Source organism: Alexandromys fortis, unplaced genomic scaffold (genome assembly GCF_014885135.2).
Source record: "Alexandromys fortis isolate MF-2015 unplaced genomic scaffold, M_Fortis_MF-2015_v1.1 scaffold_77, whole genome shotgun sequence".
NCBI classification, from domain to species: domain Eukaryota; kingdom Metazoa; phylum Chordata; class Mammalia; order Rodentia; family Cricetidae; genus Alexandromys; species Alexandromys fortis.
In genome coordinates, this window is record NW_026067967.1 from 8556804 (window position 1) to 8573486 (window position 16683).

The 16683-nt window shown below is 46.3% G+C and overlaps 2 protein-coding genes across 3 annotated transcripts in view; one reads left to right on the forward strand and one right to left on the reverse strand.

Annotated features, from left to right (window-relative positions):
- Positions 1–3282, forward strand: part of P4ha3 (prolyl 4-hydroxylase subunit alpha 3) — a 28378-nt gene extending 25096 nt beyond the window's left edge. For both annotated transcript variants that reach the window (XM_050154419.1, XM_050154420.1), the window contains exons 11-13: positions 296–364; positions 1847–1943; positions 2654–3282. In XM_050154419.1, coding sequence (XP_050010376.1) covers positions 296–364; positions 1847–1943; positions 2654–2724 — 237 coding nt within the window. In that variant the 3' untranslated portion in view covers positions 2725–3282. The remainder of the gene's footprint in view (positions 1–295; positions 365–1846; positions 1944–2653) is intronic.
- Positions 3283–6711: 3429 nt separating this feature from the next.
- The window catches only part of Ppme1 (protein phosphatase methylesterase 1), a 40603-nt gene continuing 30631 nt past the window's right edge, over positions 6712–16683 (reverse strand). The window contains exons 8-14 of the mRNA XM_050154423.1: positions 16595–16660; positions 14671–14794; positions 12334–12463; positions 11068–11112; positions 9201–9265; positions 8618–8685; positions 6712–7850 (exon numbers count right to left, since the gene is read on the reverse strand). Of these exons, the coding sequence (XP_050010380.1) occupies positions 7832–7850; positions 8618–8685; positions 9201–9265; positions 11068–11112; positions 12334–12463; positions 14671–14794; positions 16595–16660 (517 nt within the window). The 3' untranslated portion in view covers positions 6712–7831. The remainder of the gene's footprint in view (positions 7851–8617; positions 8686–9200; positions 9266–11067; positions 11113–12333; positions 12464–14670; positions 14795–16594; positions 16661–16683) is intronic.

The window sequence follows — 16683 nt, forward strand, 5'->3', positions numbered from 1 at the left end:
AAGTTTGAATTTACTTATTATAGCCCTCTAACAAGATGGTAGCCAGAAACAAAAATAAGAGAGGAATTCCAGAATCTTGTCTAGTGGTGAGAAGCCCCACAGATGAGTAGCAGTACCCTTGCAGAGGTCCACTACATTTGGGAGTTGGGTGAGTGTCTTCTACGGATTTCTCCCATAACTGAAACAGGGGAGCCCTGCACACAGTCTGTGCAGAAATGACATCTAAGTTTGCATGCACATGACAGAGGACTATCAGCAGCTATCTTAACTCTGGCTTCTTCCTCTTGCATGATAGTTGAGCGCAGTAGAAGCTGGAGGAGCCACGGCCTTCATCTATGCCAACTTCAGTGTTCCTGTGGTTAAGGTGAGCAGGGCCTGGCCCTAGAGGATGTGGTTGTAATGTGTGATGACAAAGCATTTACCCCTCTCCTGCAAGCTGATGCCTGGGGAGATGGATAAAAAGAGCTCTTTCTGGAATCCCAACGACAATCAATCTCCCATTCTGTCACAGTTAGGGTTTCTAATGCTGTGAAGAGACACGATGATCACGGCAGCTCTTACAAAGGAAAACATTTAATGGCATGGCTTACAGTTTCAGAGGTTTATTCCATTGTTGCCATGGTGGGACATGGTGGTGTACAAGCAGACATGGTACTGGAGAAAGAGCTGAGAGTTCTAAATTTTGACCCCCAGGCAACAGGAAGTGGTCTGTTTTACTGGGTGTGGCTTGAGTATATATACCTGCTCCACAGTGACACACTTCCTCCACTAAAACCACACCCACTCCAACAAGGCCACACCTCCTAATAGTGCTGCTCCCTTTGGGGGCCATTTTCTTTCAAACCACTAGACACCCTATCGCTACAACATGTGTTTGTGATCCTATCTGTTGTTTTATTTCCATGTCTGTTGCAAGTAGATGATGACGGGCCAGTCTTCCTTGTCACTGGGGGTCCCTCAGAGGTTAAAAACTCAGAGTCACCCTCAGATTCTCTACAGTAAATAGGTCCCCACAGAGCTAAGGCACTAAGGACTCAGAGCAAGTCACCCTGTCCCTAGAGCTCACAGAGAATAACAGCCATGAAGACACACAGCAGTGACTGCTGTGGCTCAGTGAGCCAGTGCTGAGAAGTTTGGTGGGTGATCATTTCTTCCATGTTTCAGAAGGATCAAACATGCCCTTAGTAGTTTGGGAAGGAAATGAATTAGAGAGGCCAAGTCTAAAGCCCTGAGTGCAGTACCTGGTGCATCCTGAGCACCCATAAGCAAATGAGGAGCGCCCAGGGTGTGGCCTGGTTTCCAGGGCCTTGACCAGGCTCAGTCTAGTCTAAAGGCCATGGCTAAAGGGAGCTTTAGGGGGTAACTGAGGAAACAGTGCATGGGGTCAGAGCACAGGGCCTTGATGTCAAGGCCTCAGTGGGTGGAGGGCTGTGGTGTGCTTGCTTTCAGCTGTGTGTGGGATGTCTTCGACCCAGTGGGTCTAGTGGGGTGTCTGTTTGCAGTGACCCTGTGAGCCTGTGCTTGCCTGGCTCCTAGCATTTGTCACATTGTCCTGGTCTGCTCTTTCATCTGTCTTGTTTGGGGTCCCCAAGGGCAGAGCTGGATGTGGCTTGTCTCCACATGCCCAGGCCTGGAGCAGAGCAGGCTGTGAGGCAGTGACCCACACCTGAGTGGCAAGTTTCACCCTCTTGTGCTTTTCAATGCCTGCTTGCTCCAACTGTGTGGAGGTAAAAGAGGTTCCTTATTTAATGGTTTAAGTTCTGTGTCCTTATTCACATGCCTACTGAAAGTCCAGGACTCTGGACTGACCCCCACCCCCTCCTGGGGCTGGTCCTCTCATTTTCAGAACGCTGCACTGTTTTGGTGGAACCTGCACAGGAGTGGAGAGGGAGATGGTGACACACTTCATGCTGGCTGTCCTGTCCTGGTGGGAGACAAGTGGGGTAAGGCCTGTCTTTGTGGGAGAGAGAATGGGCCAAGAAGCCATAGAGTGGGTGGAGACGGCAGAGCCTCCCTTCTGAAGACTTCACGGTGTTGCGGATCCACAGTGACGTGACAGATTGGCAGTCAGGTTTCCCCGCAGAGTTTGTGGGTCTGTGAAGAGCAGGTGTCAGCAAAGGTGACAGGCCTAGTCAGGAGGAGAGGAATGCCTTCCCTCCCTCTGCATCAAGGGAAACACTATCAAACCTGCTGCTGCCATTTGTCTCTGGAGTGGTTAGGTAAGAAGCCATAATAACAGCAGCAGAGGATGGGTGGGCCCCTTCATGGTGGACGGACATGTTTGTTGGCACATGTGTCCGAGAGCATCTCACTCTGAAGCTAGAAGAGCAAGTGGAAAAACTGTCACTTTTGGTGACAGGGACACCAAGAGAAGCACTCCCTGTTGCCCAGCAGGGGCTTCAGTTTCACCGGGGCTTTTAGAATGGTGAATGACCTGAGTGCCACATGTGTGAAGATCAGTTGTCCATTAGCGAGATCTGCTAGAGACTTTCTGGAGGATGATATACGCACCATGCTGGAAGCAGCAGACTGTGCACAGTTGGGCGAGGGCCAGGCTAGGCAAACAGCAGGCTTTTAGGCTGTGCTCCCATGTACAGACAGCCCTGTGGCCATCTCCTTGTTGAGCTCCCTCTCCCTCTCTGCCCCACTCCAGTGGCCAACAAGTGGATACACGAGTATGGACAGGAATTCCGAAGACCCTGCAGCACCAACCCTGAAGACTGAAGCATTGGCAGGTGGCAGCTTTCAGTCAGAGAAGCCAGGAGACCAAGCCACGGGCAGAGAGGAGCGCAGCTTCCCGAAGGCAGGCCTCGTGGCAAGGCCTTATGAGTGGAAGCTAAGGGATGCTTCTACCAGGAACGCTCCCCGCCGCCGCCCCAGAATTTGAATTTGGTTCTACTCCAGCTGTGAGTCTTAGAATGGACAATACAAAGAGGTCTGAGATGTTTGCAGTGCTCAGAAGCCCTTGGGAATGAAACAGATGAACTCAGTATAGAACACTTGTTTAGTATGTGCAAATACCTACCTGGGTTTTGTTCACTAGCACTGAACAAATGCTACACACACATACACCACACACACACACACACATACACACACACACACACACACACACACACACACACACATACCATCTGGAAAACTATTGGGCTGCTCCTGTTGGAGCGTCTGACTCTGAGGTCCCCACCCCCATTATCACTGAGTATTATTATTTTTTTAAGGTGGAAAGCAATTTGTTTTCTTTTTATGAGTTCTGATTGTCATTAAAATGTTTTTAAATCACCTCTTCTAACAGAATATTCTTCCATGATGTTGAATGAGAAAAACAAAAGTAATGCTATCAATTTTTATTATTATTTTATTATTAATTTTAGCCCAGCCCCCACTCCCCACTTCCATTGCCCTGTTCTGGACTTGCTCAACTTTGGTTGTGGTTCATAGGCATAGCTAGTAAGGCTACAGGTTGCCGCCCTCCTTTGGAAACTTGTATGATGCCTTCTGGTACCATGAAGGGGAGGGGGCATTCAGATCAGTTCCAGCTCAGAGGTCTCTGAGCCTTAGTTCTGAAGTACATGGTATCTTCAGCAATAGGGACTTACCTTGTACTCTGTGAGGCAAGGAAAGGCAATAGCAACAGCCTGTATGTTTTGGGAATCTTTTGGATAACCCTGACCAACCATTCAAAATAGGGCTTCTCATGTGTGATGTTGGGGTTTTTGTTACATGGTCTTTGGCCCTTGGTGGGAACGCTGTCAGCACAGAAGAGTTCATTTAAACTATATATGTATATTTGCACACAGACTTAGGTTTAGGTGTATCTATCGTTTCTATTAGTGTAAGGAAACACCATGGCCAAAGCAACTTGGGAAGGAAAGGGTTTATTTGGCTTAGACTACCACATGCCTGCTCACCATCAAAGGAAGTCAGGATAAGAACACAAACAGGGCAGGAATCTGGATGCAGGAGCTCATGCAGAGGTCATGAAGGAGAACTGCTTATTGGCTTGGTCTTCATAGCTGGCTCAGCCGGCTTTCTTATAGAAGTCAGAACCACAAGCCAAGGATGGTACCACCCATAGTGGGCTGGGTTCTTCCCCATCAATCACCAATTAAGAAAATACCCTACAGGCCCATCGTTTGGAGGCGTTTTCTCAATTGAGTGCCCTTCTTTCAGACAACCCTAGCTGTGTCAAGATGACCTAAGACTAGTCAGCACAGGCTATTAGGCTGTTCTGGTTTTTTGTAAATGGTTAGTAGCATTATTCCTTATGGCTTTCTCAGACATCCTTACTGTTATTTTATCCTACAGCTGCCTCTTTACTGACGGGCACACCTCTAGTCTGGGGCCTGCTCACACATCCACACAGGTTACTTTTCTTCGGGGGGAATAAAAGACCTAATTTTGTCTTGTGCCTGACTTCTTACATGGATGCTGGGAATCTGAACTTAAGTCTTCATGTTTGCATGGCAAGCGCTTTGCCGAGTAAGCCAGCTCCCTATTTCAGCTCCCCTGCCCATTTTCTTGAGGGATAGAACAGCCTTTGGTTTGACTCAAATATGCTATTTTTTGACCCTGCAACAATCTCTCACTCAAAGGTGCTGGAATCTCCTTGTCTATAGGTTATGCTGGGTAGGTGCTCACTAGATATCAGGAGTGGACATACAATCCTTAGAACTAGAAGGCACAGATGCTCACCCTAGTTGTGGCTGTGGGCAAGCCATTGTCCATCTCTAAACCTCAGCCACCTTGCCTTTAACTGAAGGATGCCTACAACTGATGACCACATACAAAACATCCATTCTTTTTTTTTAAATATTTATTTATTATATATACAATATTCTGTCTGCAGGCCAGAAGAGGGCACCAGACCCCATTACAGATGGTTGTGAACCACCATGTGGTTGCTGGGATTTGAACTCAGGACCTTTGGAAGAACAAGCAATGCTCTTAACCACTGAGCCATCTCTCCAGCCCCAAAACATCCATTCTTGATGCACAGTCCTTATTTCATTCTCAGCCTCCATCCACAAGACAACCTGGCCTCATTTCTTTGCTCATCCTCCTCCTGTTCTGGGGCTGAGGCGCCTCTGAGCAAAACAGCTGTCACTGTCAGACCAGCTGTGCTTGTTTGCAAATGATCGCCACAGCTGGGCGTGTTGACTGACGTCTCCCCATGGGAAGAGCTAGGAAGACACTGGATGATTACCCGAGTACCAGCATCCATGACTGGTGAAGATTCTCCAGTGTGGCTGCTTTGGGGCCACCCACGCTCACGTCAGTAACTCTTCACCCATGCTCTATAAGTTAGCCCAATAAACTCATTAGTTCCCTTGGGAGATCTTCGGTAGAATTAAGTTTTGGTTACTGGGACTTTAGAGGGCAGGTAAAGACTCCATAGTCCTACTCCCAAGTAACTCCTGCTAGTAATAACTTTTTATTACGCGGGAGGCAGTATGCTACAGAAACCACTTGGGCTTGATTACTGACACTGTCACTTCTGAGCCATATAAACATTTAAATGTCTCCATACCTGTAAAATGGACGTTAACAGTAACTGTCCTACAGGTTCTTCTGAGGATTTGATGTCAGGTAAATTTGATGATGCTTGAATTGGTAATTGTGGCTTGCCTGGTGAACAAAACCATAGAGATCACGCTGCCCCCTGCAGGCAATAGGGCATGCAACCCAAAGGCAATCCCAAAAGATGGGTTGCAGAAATCAGATCACATAGAATGTGGGCTCTTCTCTGCAGGGGTGCCCCTGCTTTATCTGGTCATAATCTCTAGCTTCTCCAGTATGGACGTACTTGAAAAATGCAGATAAGTTCTGACTCAACACAAGAATGAAGGAAGACAAAACCTGCCCAAACCTCCAGGCAAGGCTGTCACTAGTGGCTCAGGAACCGAGGCTAAATTGTGCCAGTCCTGGAGCTCTGTGAGCTGATCTACTCTAACATGCGTGGTCCTCATGTCCTGTGGGTATACAGTTTACTACAGTTTGCGGATGAGGAAACGGAAGCCTTTAAGGTAGGTGTGTGGGCAGCAGCAGGACACCAAGGGTAAGCTGGGATGGGAAAGAGGGGCACACAGAAGGCAGGCACAGGGCGTGGCAGCAAGTGGTATGAGAATAAAGGGAAGAGGCCAGAATTCTAACTGTGGTTTGGACAACTGACACCTGCTTGCTCCTGCCGCACACTGAGCTGGAACCATGTACCCAAGAGCACCTGTCCAGGAAGTTCACAATGAAGAGACTCCCAGTCATCTGGGAGGGACCTTCAGAACAGATGGGAGAGCTTGGGAAATGACCAAGTTGAGTAACGCAAGTGACTGAGGCAGACTGTCCTCTACTCCACCAGCTGAGATGAGACTACATTGCAGATTCCCTGGGCTGCAGGAGACAGGTTCTGTCCGTCTTCCGGGATCGGATCTGGGAAAGATACTGTATGCTGTGGACAAAGACAGTCTAGCAGTTTCTTGCCTCCACTTGTCTCCCTTGCCTGACAATCTTCTTCCTAGCACCCCACTGTGTGTGTCCATCCCAGAGTTCCACTAGGGGTCTTCATTGGAACACAGGTGATAATCTGCTCACAGGAGCACTGGCTACTGGCACTGACAGACTATGGAGAAAGAGGCTTTGGAGTCTGGTGGCAACTAAATCTAATAAACTGTTCCTAGTCAGATCAGCAAAAATAAGGACGACTCCTCAGATGAATAAAGGTTGGGAGATATTTATTTTCTTTAAACCGGATCATAAATAACAAAGAAACAAAGTCGGCCCCAGACTCTGGACCGTGCAGCAGGACAGGGGTAGGAAGTTGTTGGGTGAACGCCACCTACGACAGTCACACAAAGATGCCCCTCCCTGCCTGTGGGAATGGCTTGCCTGGGCAGCAGGGGGAGCCCGCAGTGCTATGATGAGGGCAGATGGGGATGCTAGTCCATGGTGTTTCTACATAGTAACACGGAAACCACAAGTGGAGCGAGGAGCTGTGGGTCTAGAAGAGGCAAGCGGCACTTGGCACACCTTCAGGAACCAACTATGAAAATGGTTAAATTCCATCATTAAAAACAATTCCACAGGATTTAGCCTGTGGCTTTGTGCGTGGGCTGTGTTTCACCTGGGCTGCTCTGTGGCAGATGAGGGCTCGGAGACCCTTGGAGCAGCCTGGCCTCAGCCCAGGGCAGGTGCCTAGGTATGTGGGAGTGGGACGGTAGGCTCACCCAGACGGGAAGCCATGTGCTTGGACTGGCTGGACCTGGCTTACAGGCAGGTTTCTTGGGATGCTTCCTATCTACTACCTCTCCCTGAACTAAGGCTGGAGCCTTGGTCACTCTGGTTCTTCCAGACTTGGAACAGTTAAGACTGAGATAAAGGTACCTGACTGGTGTTTTATTTGAAAGGGAAAAATAAGGGCCAGTGTGTGCATTGCCCATCCCATGAGGTAGGGCAGGACCATGCCAAGAACATCCTCAAGGAATGGAGATCCCTGAGCCTGGGAGACATATGAACCCAGGTACATTGCCGGATACCAGGAACAGCGGCCCCAGGAACAGCTCTGGTGGCTCACCCTAGGCAAGGCAGGGAGCACAGGGGAGGGGAAGAGCTGGGAACCCCAGACTGCACAGGCCACTGTTGGACAAGGGCCCTGGAAAACAATGCTTTTGACAGGTATACAGAAAGGGGTTGTACATCTTGGGATGCCCCTCTACAGGGAGCCAGTGTCACATGGCTGGGTGGGATGGTGAGGAGGAGACAGCGGCATCACAGTGGCTTCTGGTGCGATGTATTTACAACAGAGCTCAAGGTAGAGAGAGGGGTAGACATCAGGTCACTAACAGCCAGGAAACACACTGTCAGGGGTAGAAAGGGGGGAAATGTTACAAATGTCACCATTACAAGCTTTTACCCAGCTTATCCCTTTCTCCAGGGAACCCTCCCCTCCCGGGTGACCACCAAAGCCCTGCAGGCATGACCCATCTCTTCACAGCCCCATGTGGAGCTGGACAGGGGTGCTGCCGTCAATGGATGGTTCATTTGACCAAGACACCAAAGGTCAAAAGCCCCCAAACACTTTATTGAGAAATTAAGTCTTCATATTGATTCCTAGGATCCACAGATGGCTTGCTCACTCTCCCTCTAGACAAGCCATTGTTTCACTTCTGTCTCCCTTGATATATGGAACCATCTGGAAGCATTTATGGTTGGCAGAATTATGTTTAGGATGTGTTCCTGGAAGATAGTGGGCAGAGGCCAGGGTGTGACTATGTTGCATAGGACACCCCCTGACCCAAACAAAGAATCACTTCCTCTAAATGCCAGCAGTGCAGGATTTAAATTCCCAATCTAGACTTCTACACGACCTCCATGGCCTGCCCAGCTCTGCTCAGCAGGAGGCAGAACACAGACATTTCTGGCAAAGGTGGATCACACTGCAGGAAATGAGGCATGCAACACAGCTCAGCGAGACCCCACTGGACCCACATACAACCAAGAAAAACACAGACCACTTCGGTAATGCAGGCCAGAAAGGGCTAAGGCAGTGATACCCATAGTCCCCAAGATTCTTAAGTTTTGAGGTGGGTCATCCAGCTAGACTCACATGCCTTTATGTACTTACCACTGGAATCCTCCGATGGGCTCTGCAAACCTGTGCCGGATCAGGAAAGTGGCAACAGCTTCAGCTACCTGGAAAAGAAGAGGCATTCTAGGCCCTGTCGAGGGAAGTGCTGGGCTTCTGCTGAAGGTTCAGCCACTGCTGTCCTTGGAAGTACTCACTACTGTCTGGGTAGCTTAAGAGCAAAGGACCTGGACCAGGGGACTCCTTACAAGATAGCTCCAGAGAGGTGAAGGGGAACAAGAATCTTTTACTCCCAGAAGATTTACAAACACCATTTTCTCACAGAAGGAGCCCCGATTAATCTCTGACTATAACTGGAATTTAGGGTGCAGTGCCTGCTCAAATCACCCTTGTCTGGTTTTAGATGCTAACAAAGAAGCAGATCTTAGCCACAGGGCCCTGGAATAAGAGAGGGAGCCAGTGGCTTCTCAGCCCAGACATACAAAGCCAAGACCACAGGTGCTCACCAGGCAGGGACTCGGGGAGCTGGCAGACAAACCCTGAGACACAGGTTTATCCTACTTTCTGTGAAACCCCACATTCCCCCCAGTCGTCCTCTCAAGTCACTGGACTCCAGACACACCTTGTCAGGGGCATCCTCGTGGACTGCATGGCCACACTGCGGTAAGACCTGCATCTGGAACTTCCCTGGAGAGGAGACAAACAGGCAACCTCAGGGATAGAAAGCCCTCCCCAAATCACTCCTATGCCTCCTAGGTCACTGGGCATCCCAGGAAGACCTTCCCTCAGAACACTCTGGACACACTACCAAGTCTGCTGAGTGTAACTGTACCCTTGTTCAGGGTCCCTTCACTTTTCATCCTTTCCTTCTGTACCTCCTTGGTGTAAATTTACTTCAGACAGAAAACTCGGTTCCTGTGCTCACAGAAGTCAGTCTAGTTGGAGAGTAAAACACAGCACTAATGCAGATGTAGTCCCAAGGATGAGGCAGGCACAGAGGCTGTGCAGTGTGGTAAAGGTTCCCAGACAGGTTTCTGCACAGAAAGAATGGCCCACCTACAGAAGAGAAGGCTTGAAATGACAGCCATGGAAATAAAGAAGCTTGGCATGGTGCTGATGTGAGTGGCTGGCAGTGAGGCTGGGCTGGAAAACCGGGGCCATTTGGAACTCTGTAAGCTATGTTAGGAATACTGAAATGGATTATTGCAAAAGACAGCAGATGAGTATCAAACAGTGTGCTAGGCAACGTAAGATGTGCTTCCTTACTCTGCCTTACAGCACTGCAAATTCACAACCTACGGTAATTTGGGGGGGTAACGGGGTTGAAAGTAGGGCTCCAAGCTACTTAAACTCTACCACTGAGTTACACTTCAAACCCTAATGTGACAAATATTAAGAGTGAACAGCAGTTGGGCATGTAGCTTTCCTGGGTGTGTTGGTCCAAGGGTTGGGTATCCAGCACTGACAACAACAAAGCTAGACTAGAGCTGAGCTGGGCTGGGCTACAGCACGAGGGGCGGGTGCTTTTCGGGCACAAAAGACTCTAGCTCAATGCTAAATGCAGGGTCGGGTGGGGAGCTGATTAACTCTTTGAGCCCAGTATTTCCATTTACAAAGTAAGAAAATTGGAGACGTCCTTGTGGCTCTCATGCAAGCCGCACAGTAGTCCATGTTTTCAGTGTACCAGTCTGCGCACTGTTGAAGATGACTCTACAATCACACAGAGTGAGGAAGCGAGCTATGATTAGGGCAGTATCTGTCCAAGGCTGTGTAATTAGTGCAGGAACTAGGCCACACCATTAAGTCTATTAATGGTCTTCCTCCTGCAGGAGGCTGCGTCCCCTTCAGATCTATTGTATTATTAATGCACATGATTCTAATATAGAGGAAAACACTGGGCCCTGCTGCAGTCTTCACATCTGGGCTCACATGTGGTGCTCAGACCCACTATACTTTGTAATCTTCTTAAGCCTGGCATCAACACTCTCAATTTACACATTTAAGAGCATTCCAGCTAAAACAGATTACTAGGTGAGCAGTGTCTAAACCCCCCCACCTCACCCCCAGGAAGCTCCCTCTTCTCCCTCCTCACCATCATGTCTTCTAACAGACTTTAAACCACTTGGTACCTATACTGTTTCTCTTTTCTGAAAACTCCGAACATAAGAAAACACCAGGAAATTATATCTGTTCACAATGTTTGGTGCCCTTGTAATAGTAATTCCCAAGGCATGACCTCATTTGATTTCTTTCATCCTGGAAACAATGCTTGACTCTCACTTTTAGTTAGGTGGGGGAAGACAATGACTCTCCAGAAAAGGGAAGATGCTTGCCCACAATCACCCGGCGGTGGCGGTTCAATGGAGGTGACTCTAGTGCTCACACTCTCCCTACTGTACCTCACTATCTCAGAACATCCATTTTCATATGACTGCCCATTTCCCCACCCTCAGAAAAGAATCCACAGGCACAAATTCTGGATGACTTACCCTGCATCTGGCCTATGGTCAGATCTTTATCCAGTCTATCAACACCTGGAACAAAACAGGACAATCTGTGAGTAACTACTTAGAAAATGCCTTGGAAACAAGTTTTACTGAGCACTGAGTAAAACTGCCTCAGAGTTATATGCACCACTGCACCCTCAATCCAGATGCACAGGATCCTGATTCCCATCGCAACCTCAATCCAGGTGCACAGGGTCCTGGTTTCCCACTGCGCCCTCAATCCAGATGCACACAGTCCTGATTCCCCACTGCGCCCTCAATCCAGATGCACACAGTCCTGATTCCCCACTGTGCCCTCAATCCAGACGCACACAGTCCTGGTTGCCCACTGCACCTTCGATTGTGATTCCCACGGGCACATTCTCACCAGATAAGATTTTTCAGTTTCCAGTTTCTGGGTAATTATGGTTTTGTTATTGTTGTTGTTTTGTGACTTACTTACTTTATTTCTATATGTATTTTGCCTGCATGTATATATGTGTACCACATATGTGCCTGACACCTGTAGAGGTCAGAAAAGGGTGTTGGATACCCTAGAATTGGAGTTACAAATGGTTGTGAGCCACTATGTGGGTTGTGCAAACCAAATTAGGGTTCTCTCCAAGAATAACAAATATTCTTAACCCCAACCCCAATCATGCTCATTTAAAGCTGTTTATATGACAACAGGATTTTACGGTCTCAGTTCTCACAGTACTCAGAGTGTTTTTACAGCACTGTCTGTAGCTCCAGGAGTCGGGCTCACCAGGCACGAAGGCTAGGCCAATGTCATGCACCACTGGAGAGCTTTCACACCCCGTTAGGTTTAGGACTGCATACAGGGAAGCTAGGGGAACAAGGATGGTTCTCCACTTTAAAAGTTGTTAATATTAATATTTGTTAATATTAATAGTTCTAATGAGCTCACATCTAGATGGCAGTACTCACACGTCTATGGACTGAACTGTCCCCACCATTCATGATGAACCCCCAGTCCCCAGTGTATTTGCACCAGGAACGCTGTCTCTTTTTCTCTCGGCCATATGACAGCACAGAGAGAAGGTCTGCGAATAGGAGAGATTTCTGAGAACTTAGCCTGACTGTACTCTGATTGTATACTTTTAGCCCCTAGACTGTGAGAAAAGAGGTTTCAGTTCTTTAAGCTATCCAATCTATAGTATTAGATTATTTCAGCCAAACAAACAGTGCGCGCGCGCGCGCACACACACACACACACACACACACACACACACACACACACACACTTACCAGCCAAGAGCAGCAATTTAGGGATAGGACAGCTAAGAAAGAGATTGGACAAGCCCCGGAACCAGCCATCCCAGTACTTTTCTGTTTTTGCCAGTTCAATTCTCCAGGTGTACGGATGGTCCTTCTTGGTCTGCAGGAATAAAAGCAAAGTGAGGGTGAGGAGTAGGACAGAAAGCAGGTCTGTGGGAAGGAAGGAGGAACCAGCACTTATCAAGAACGTACACTAACCCTTCATACAGCGCTGCAGGCTGCTGTAACCTCTACTTTGTTTTCTTCTGGCTCACATGAGCCTCCTGCCTCAACCTCCCAACTGGCTGGTGTTCCAGACACAGTCCAACATACCCAACAACTTCTATTACTTTAGGTAAATTTAGAAAATCTTCTTAAGATCAAAAAGGCAGTTAATTATTGATCCAAGACAGAACTTTTTTTTTTTTTTTTTTTTTTTTTTTGGTTTTTCGAGACAGGGTTTCTCTGTGGTTTTGGAGCCTGTCCTGGAACTAGCTCTTGTAGACCAGGCTGGTCTCGAACTCACAGAGATCCGCCTGCCTCTGCCTCCCAAGTGCTGGGATTAAAGGCATGCGCCACCACCGCCCGGCTCAGAACTTTTCTTATACCAGTGATTAAAAAGGGCATATCAACAAAAGAACATAGACAAAGACCACACTCTAATAAAACAAAACAAAAGAAAAAAAAAAACCCTAAGTGAAAGAAAAAGCACAAACTGGCATCCACTCCAGGATCACTATCAGACAAATATGACAAACCACAGGAAAGAACAAGCTGACGTGTGTGAAAAGAGTATTTATCTCATTCCAGATTTACGATGATGATAGTAACGGTAATTCTAAGGCAATATGACAAATAGGAAAATGTCAACATCTGTCTTCCCTTGACAATGGGATGGACATACAATGTAAGAGCACCCATGCTTTCCTGTGCCATGGAAACAGGTTAGATACTGGAACTGAAATAAGTGATTAGGATGCTGCATTGAATGCGACACGAAAACCTGGGTGTGGACATGCGATGACATAGTAGACTGAAGATCAGTGGTGACTAAGATGTCCACATCACCCAAAGTGACCACAGAGTTAGGGAAATACCTATCTGAGTTTAAATGTTATTTTGTAAAGACATTTTTAATGATCCTAAAGTCTAAGATTACATATGATTCTCAATAAACAATCAACTTTGCAAAAGAGGAAGAAAACTGGAGAACTCATACTTCTTGACTTCAAAACTGTTACAAGCTGCAGTAATTAAAAGTTTGGGACTTAGGGGTATTGCTCAGTGGCAGAGGTTTAGCATGTGTGAGGCCTTAAGAACCACAAAACCAAGGAAGTTTGGTACTGCCATTAAAGACACAGCGGAAACACAGGTCCCAGAAATGACCTCTGCTGAGAGGATCAAGAGAACTGGCAGGGGACACTCAGTGCTGAGATAATTAAACACACGGTCACATAGAGGAGAATGCACACCCAGCTGGGCAATGAGCAATGAGAAGATGCCCAACAGCAACAGACAATATGTAACCATGAGCTTGGTGTGGTGGCATCTGCCCGTAGTTCTGCAGTCCAAGTGGCCCTTGAGCTGTGATTCCTCTGCCTCAGACTCCCAAGTCTAATTTAGGAGTTAAGATGCTACTATGCTGTAATATGATAGAAAACTCTTCTTTCATCCTACAATGTGTTATAAGGCCCAAGGAGATGAAAACTTATTTATATATTTGTAAATTCTAAAGTAGTATAAAGCATAATTCTGACCAAAGATCTCAAGGATGGCAGGAAGATAAAAAAAATACTTTAAAAGCCAGGTAGTAGTGACATGAACTGAACAAGATGTTTGTGTGGGAAATGATTTCTATGTAATTAGAGGACAAAGGAGTCAGCACTGAGTGCCAGGCATCCACAGCATCTTTAAATGTGGCTCAATTATAGGACTTAAGATTCACAACTCCAAGTGTTACACTTCATCGTATAACTAACTGTAAGTCCACAACACAGATGGACTGACAGACACTGGGGCCAGAAAGCTTGTTCTAGGAGATAAGCCTGAGAAGATGGAAAGAGCTGGACAGTCACAGGATACAGGCTGGAACTGAGATTTTTTTCCCCTTAGAGAACCCACAGGAACACCTTTACAGAGGTGAGGAGGAGCCTGGTGAGGAAGCAGTCTGATGGGCTATACACATAGGCTAAGTCTCGTGTTCTAATTGGAGCCCAGCCTTAGTGTCTACCATCTCAGGATCTCTCACCACAGGGTCTCTGCCCCCTGCAGGCTGTAATCTCTTTCCTCTCCTCCCTCTGTCTTTCCAAGGACGAGACCTTCACTCACTTCCATGTCATCTTCCTTTTTCCTCTTGTTTACTGACTCACTTCCTTCTTCATCTTCTTCCTCCTCCTCTATGATTCCTTCTACTATGGACTTGGAGCCTTCTGGACTTGTAATTCCTTCACACCTAGATCGGAAAAAAAATACTTGATGAATGTCTTGTCAAATTATCTTAATCTTTTACCAGTAAGAACCCATAAAAAGGTAATGGTCATTTTCTGGGACATGGTGATGGAGATTTTATTGGTATTTTTATATTCTATGAAGTAGTCCTGAAGAATTAAGACACACGTTATAAATGTGTAAGGCTGAATGCAAATTCAGTCCCAGCAAACCCCAAAGCAAAGAAGCTCCTTACTTACATCAGAACAAGCCCCGCCCCCAACAAGTCCTGTGTTAATAGCTACCATATAGAAACTGGCAAATACAATGACCATTGCCAGTAGAACCCTGCATGTTTGAACATCCAATCCAAACAATATCTTTCCTTCTTCTTAAAAATGGTATCCTAGGGGTGGAGAGATGGTTCAGAGGTTAAGGGCACTGACTGCTCTTCCAGAGGACCTGTGCTCAATTCTCAGCACCCACATAGTGGTTCACAACTGTTTGTAGCTCCATCCAGTTCTAGGGGACCTGAAACCTCACCCAGACATACATCCAGGGAAAACACCAATGCAAACAGATAAAGAAAATGTGGCACATATGCACGCACAATGAAACTTTATGCAATCTTAAGAAAAATGAAATAATGACATTTGCAGGAAAATAGATGTAACTGGAAATCATGTTAAGGAAAATAAGCCAGATTCAGAGAAATATCACATTTTCCCTCATATGTGGAAATGAAATTTAAAATTGTGCATGTTTCAAAAAGGCCAGAAAAGAAAATTTTGAGTGATTTCACCAAGAATATTCAAGGTTATAGATATGCTGATTACCCTGAATTAATCATTATAAAATATATATGATATTGAAATAGTATTATACAACACCCAAGTACATATGCACATACAAATTATTATCTGTAAATCAAAAAATTTAGAAAAATGTGAAACAAGAAGACTATTGCTTAGATTAATTAATTGATGCTATTAAATTCTAATTTTTTTAGGTGTGATAATATTATTATTATTTCTCCAGAGCATAATAAATTCTTACAGAAAGACTCAGATTTGGGGGGAGTTTGCTTTACAATATTTGAGGTTATGGGAAATTAACAGGCATGTATACTAAACAAGACTGGTCATGAGTTAGAGCACTAAAAATGGGCACTGATCACATTAGGGTTCCTTAAATTACACGAAGACATAGTTTTTCAGAAATTCAAGATCTTACCACCCAAGACTGTGCACATTAAACACAATACACAATCCCCAGTGATGATAAGCATTCCATGATGCCACTACCCTTTTTACCAACTCCTACACTCCTGTCTGGCCTAGTGGATGATGTCTTTTCAATTAACGTTTATTTTGTGGTTATTTTACAAAGGACTCATGCAAATCCACCAAGAAAGATCAATTAGGTTGAGTAATTTCAGCTCTCAGCCTCTAAATCTGGCTTTTACTCTAACTCTGCCAGAATTTCATACTTGGGTTTGCGTTTCATACTGGGTTTGGCTCAGTGACACATAGACACTAACACAGGAACACTGGTGTGGACACTGGAATGCACACGCTAACAACAGGAGATGTGCTAATTTAATCTAGGAGTTAAAGAAGACACTACCGGGTTTTGGGGTTTCTAAAAACCAAACAGAAAAACAACTAGAAAAACCATCTCCATGCTAGACTAACAGAACTCACTGTAATTTTATCTAAAATAATGAAGGCATTTAGCAGTATGGCAGAATAAGTGCAGGAACAAAGGAGCCCTAATTCTCTCCTGTTTTTCATCCTCTAACCAGGCAAAGAGATAAAAGACTTACTGTTTGACTTGACCGACCATTGAGACTCGGGCAGACTCTAGGTTTCGAATCTGGCCGCTCTTCACACTGGGAGAGAAAGGAGAGAGGTT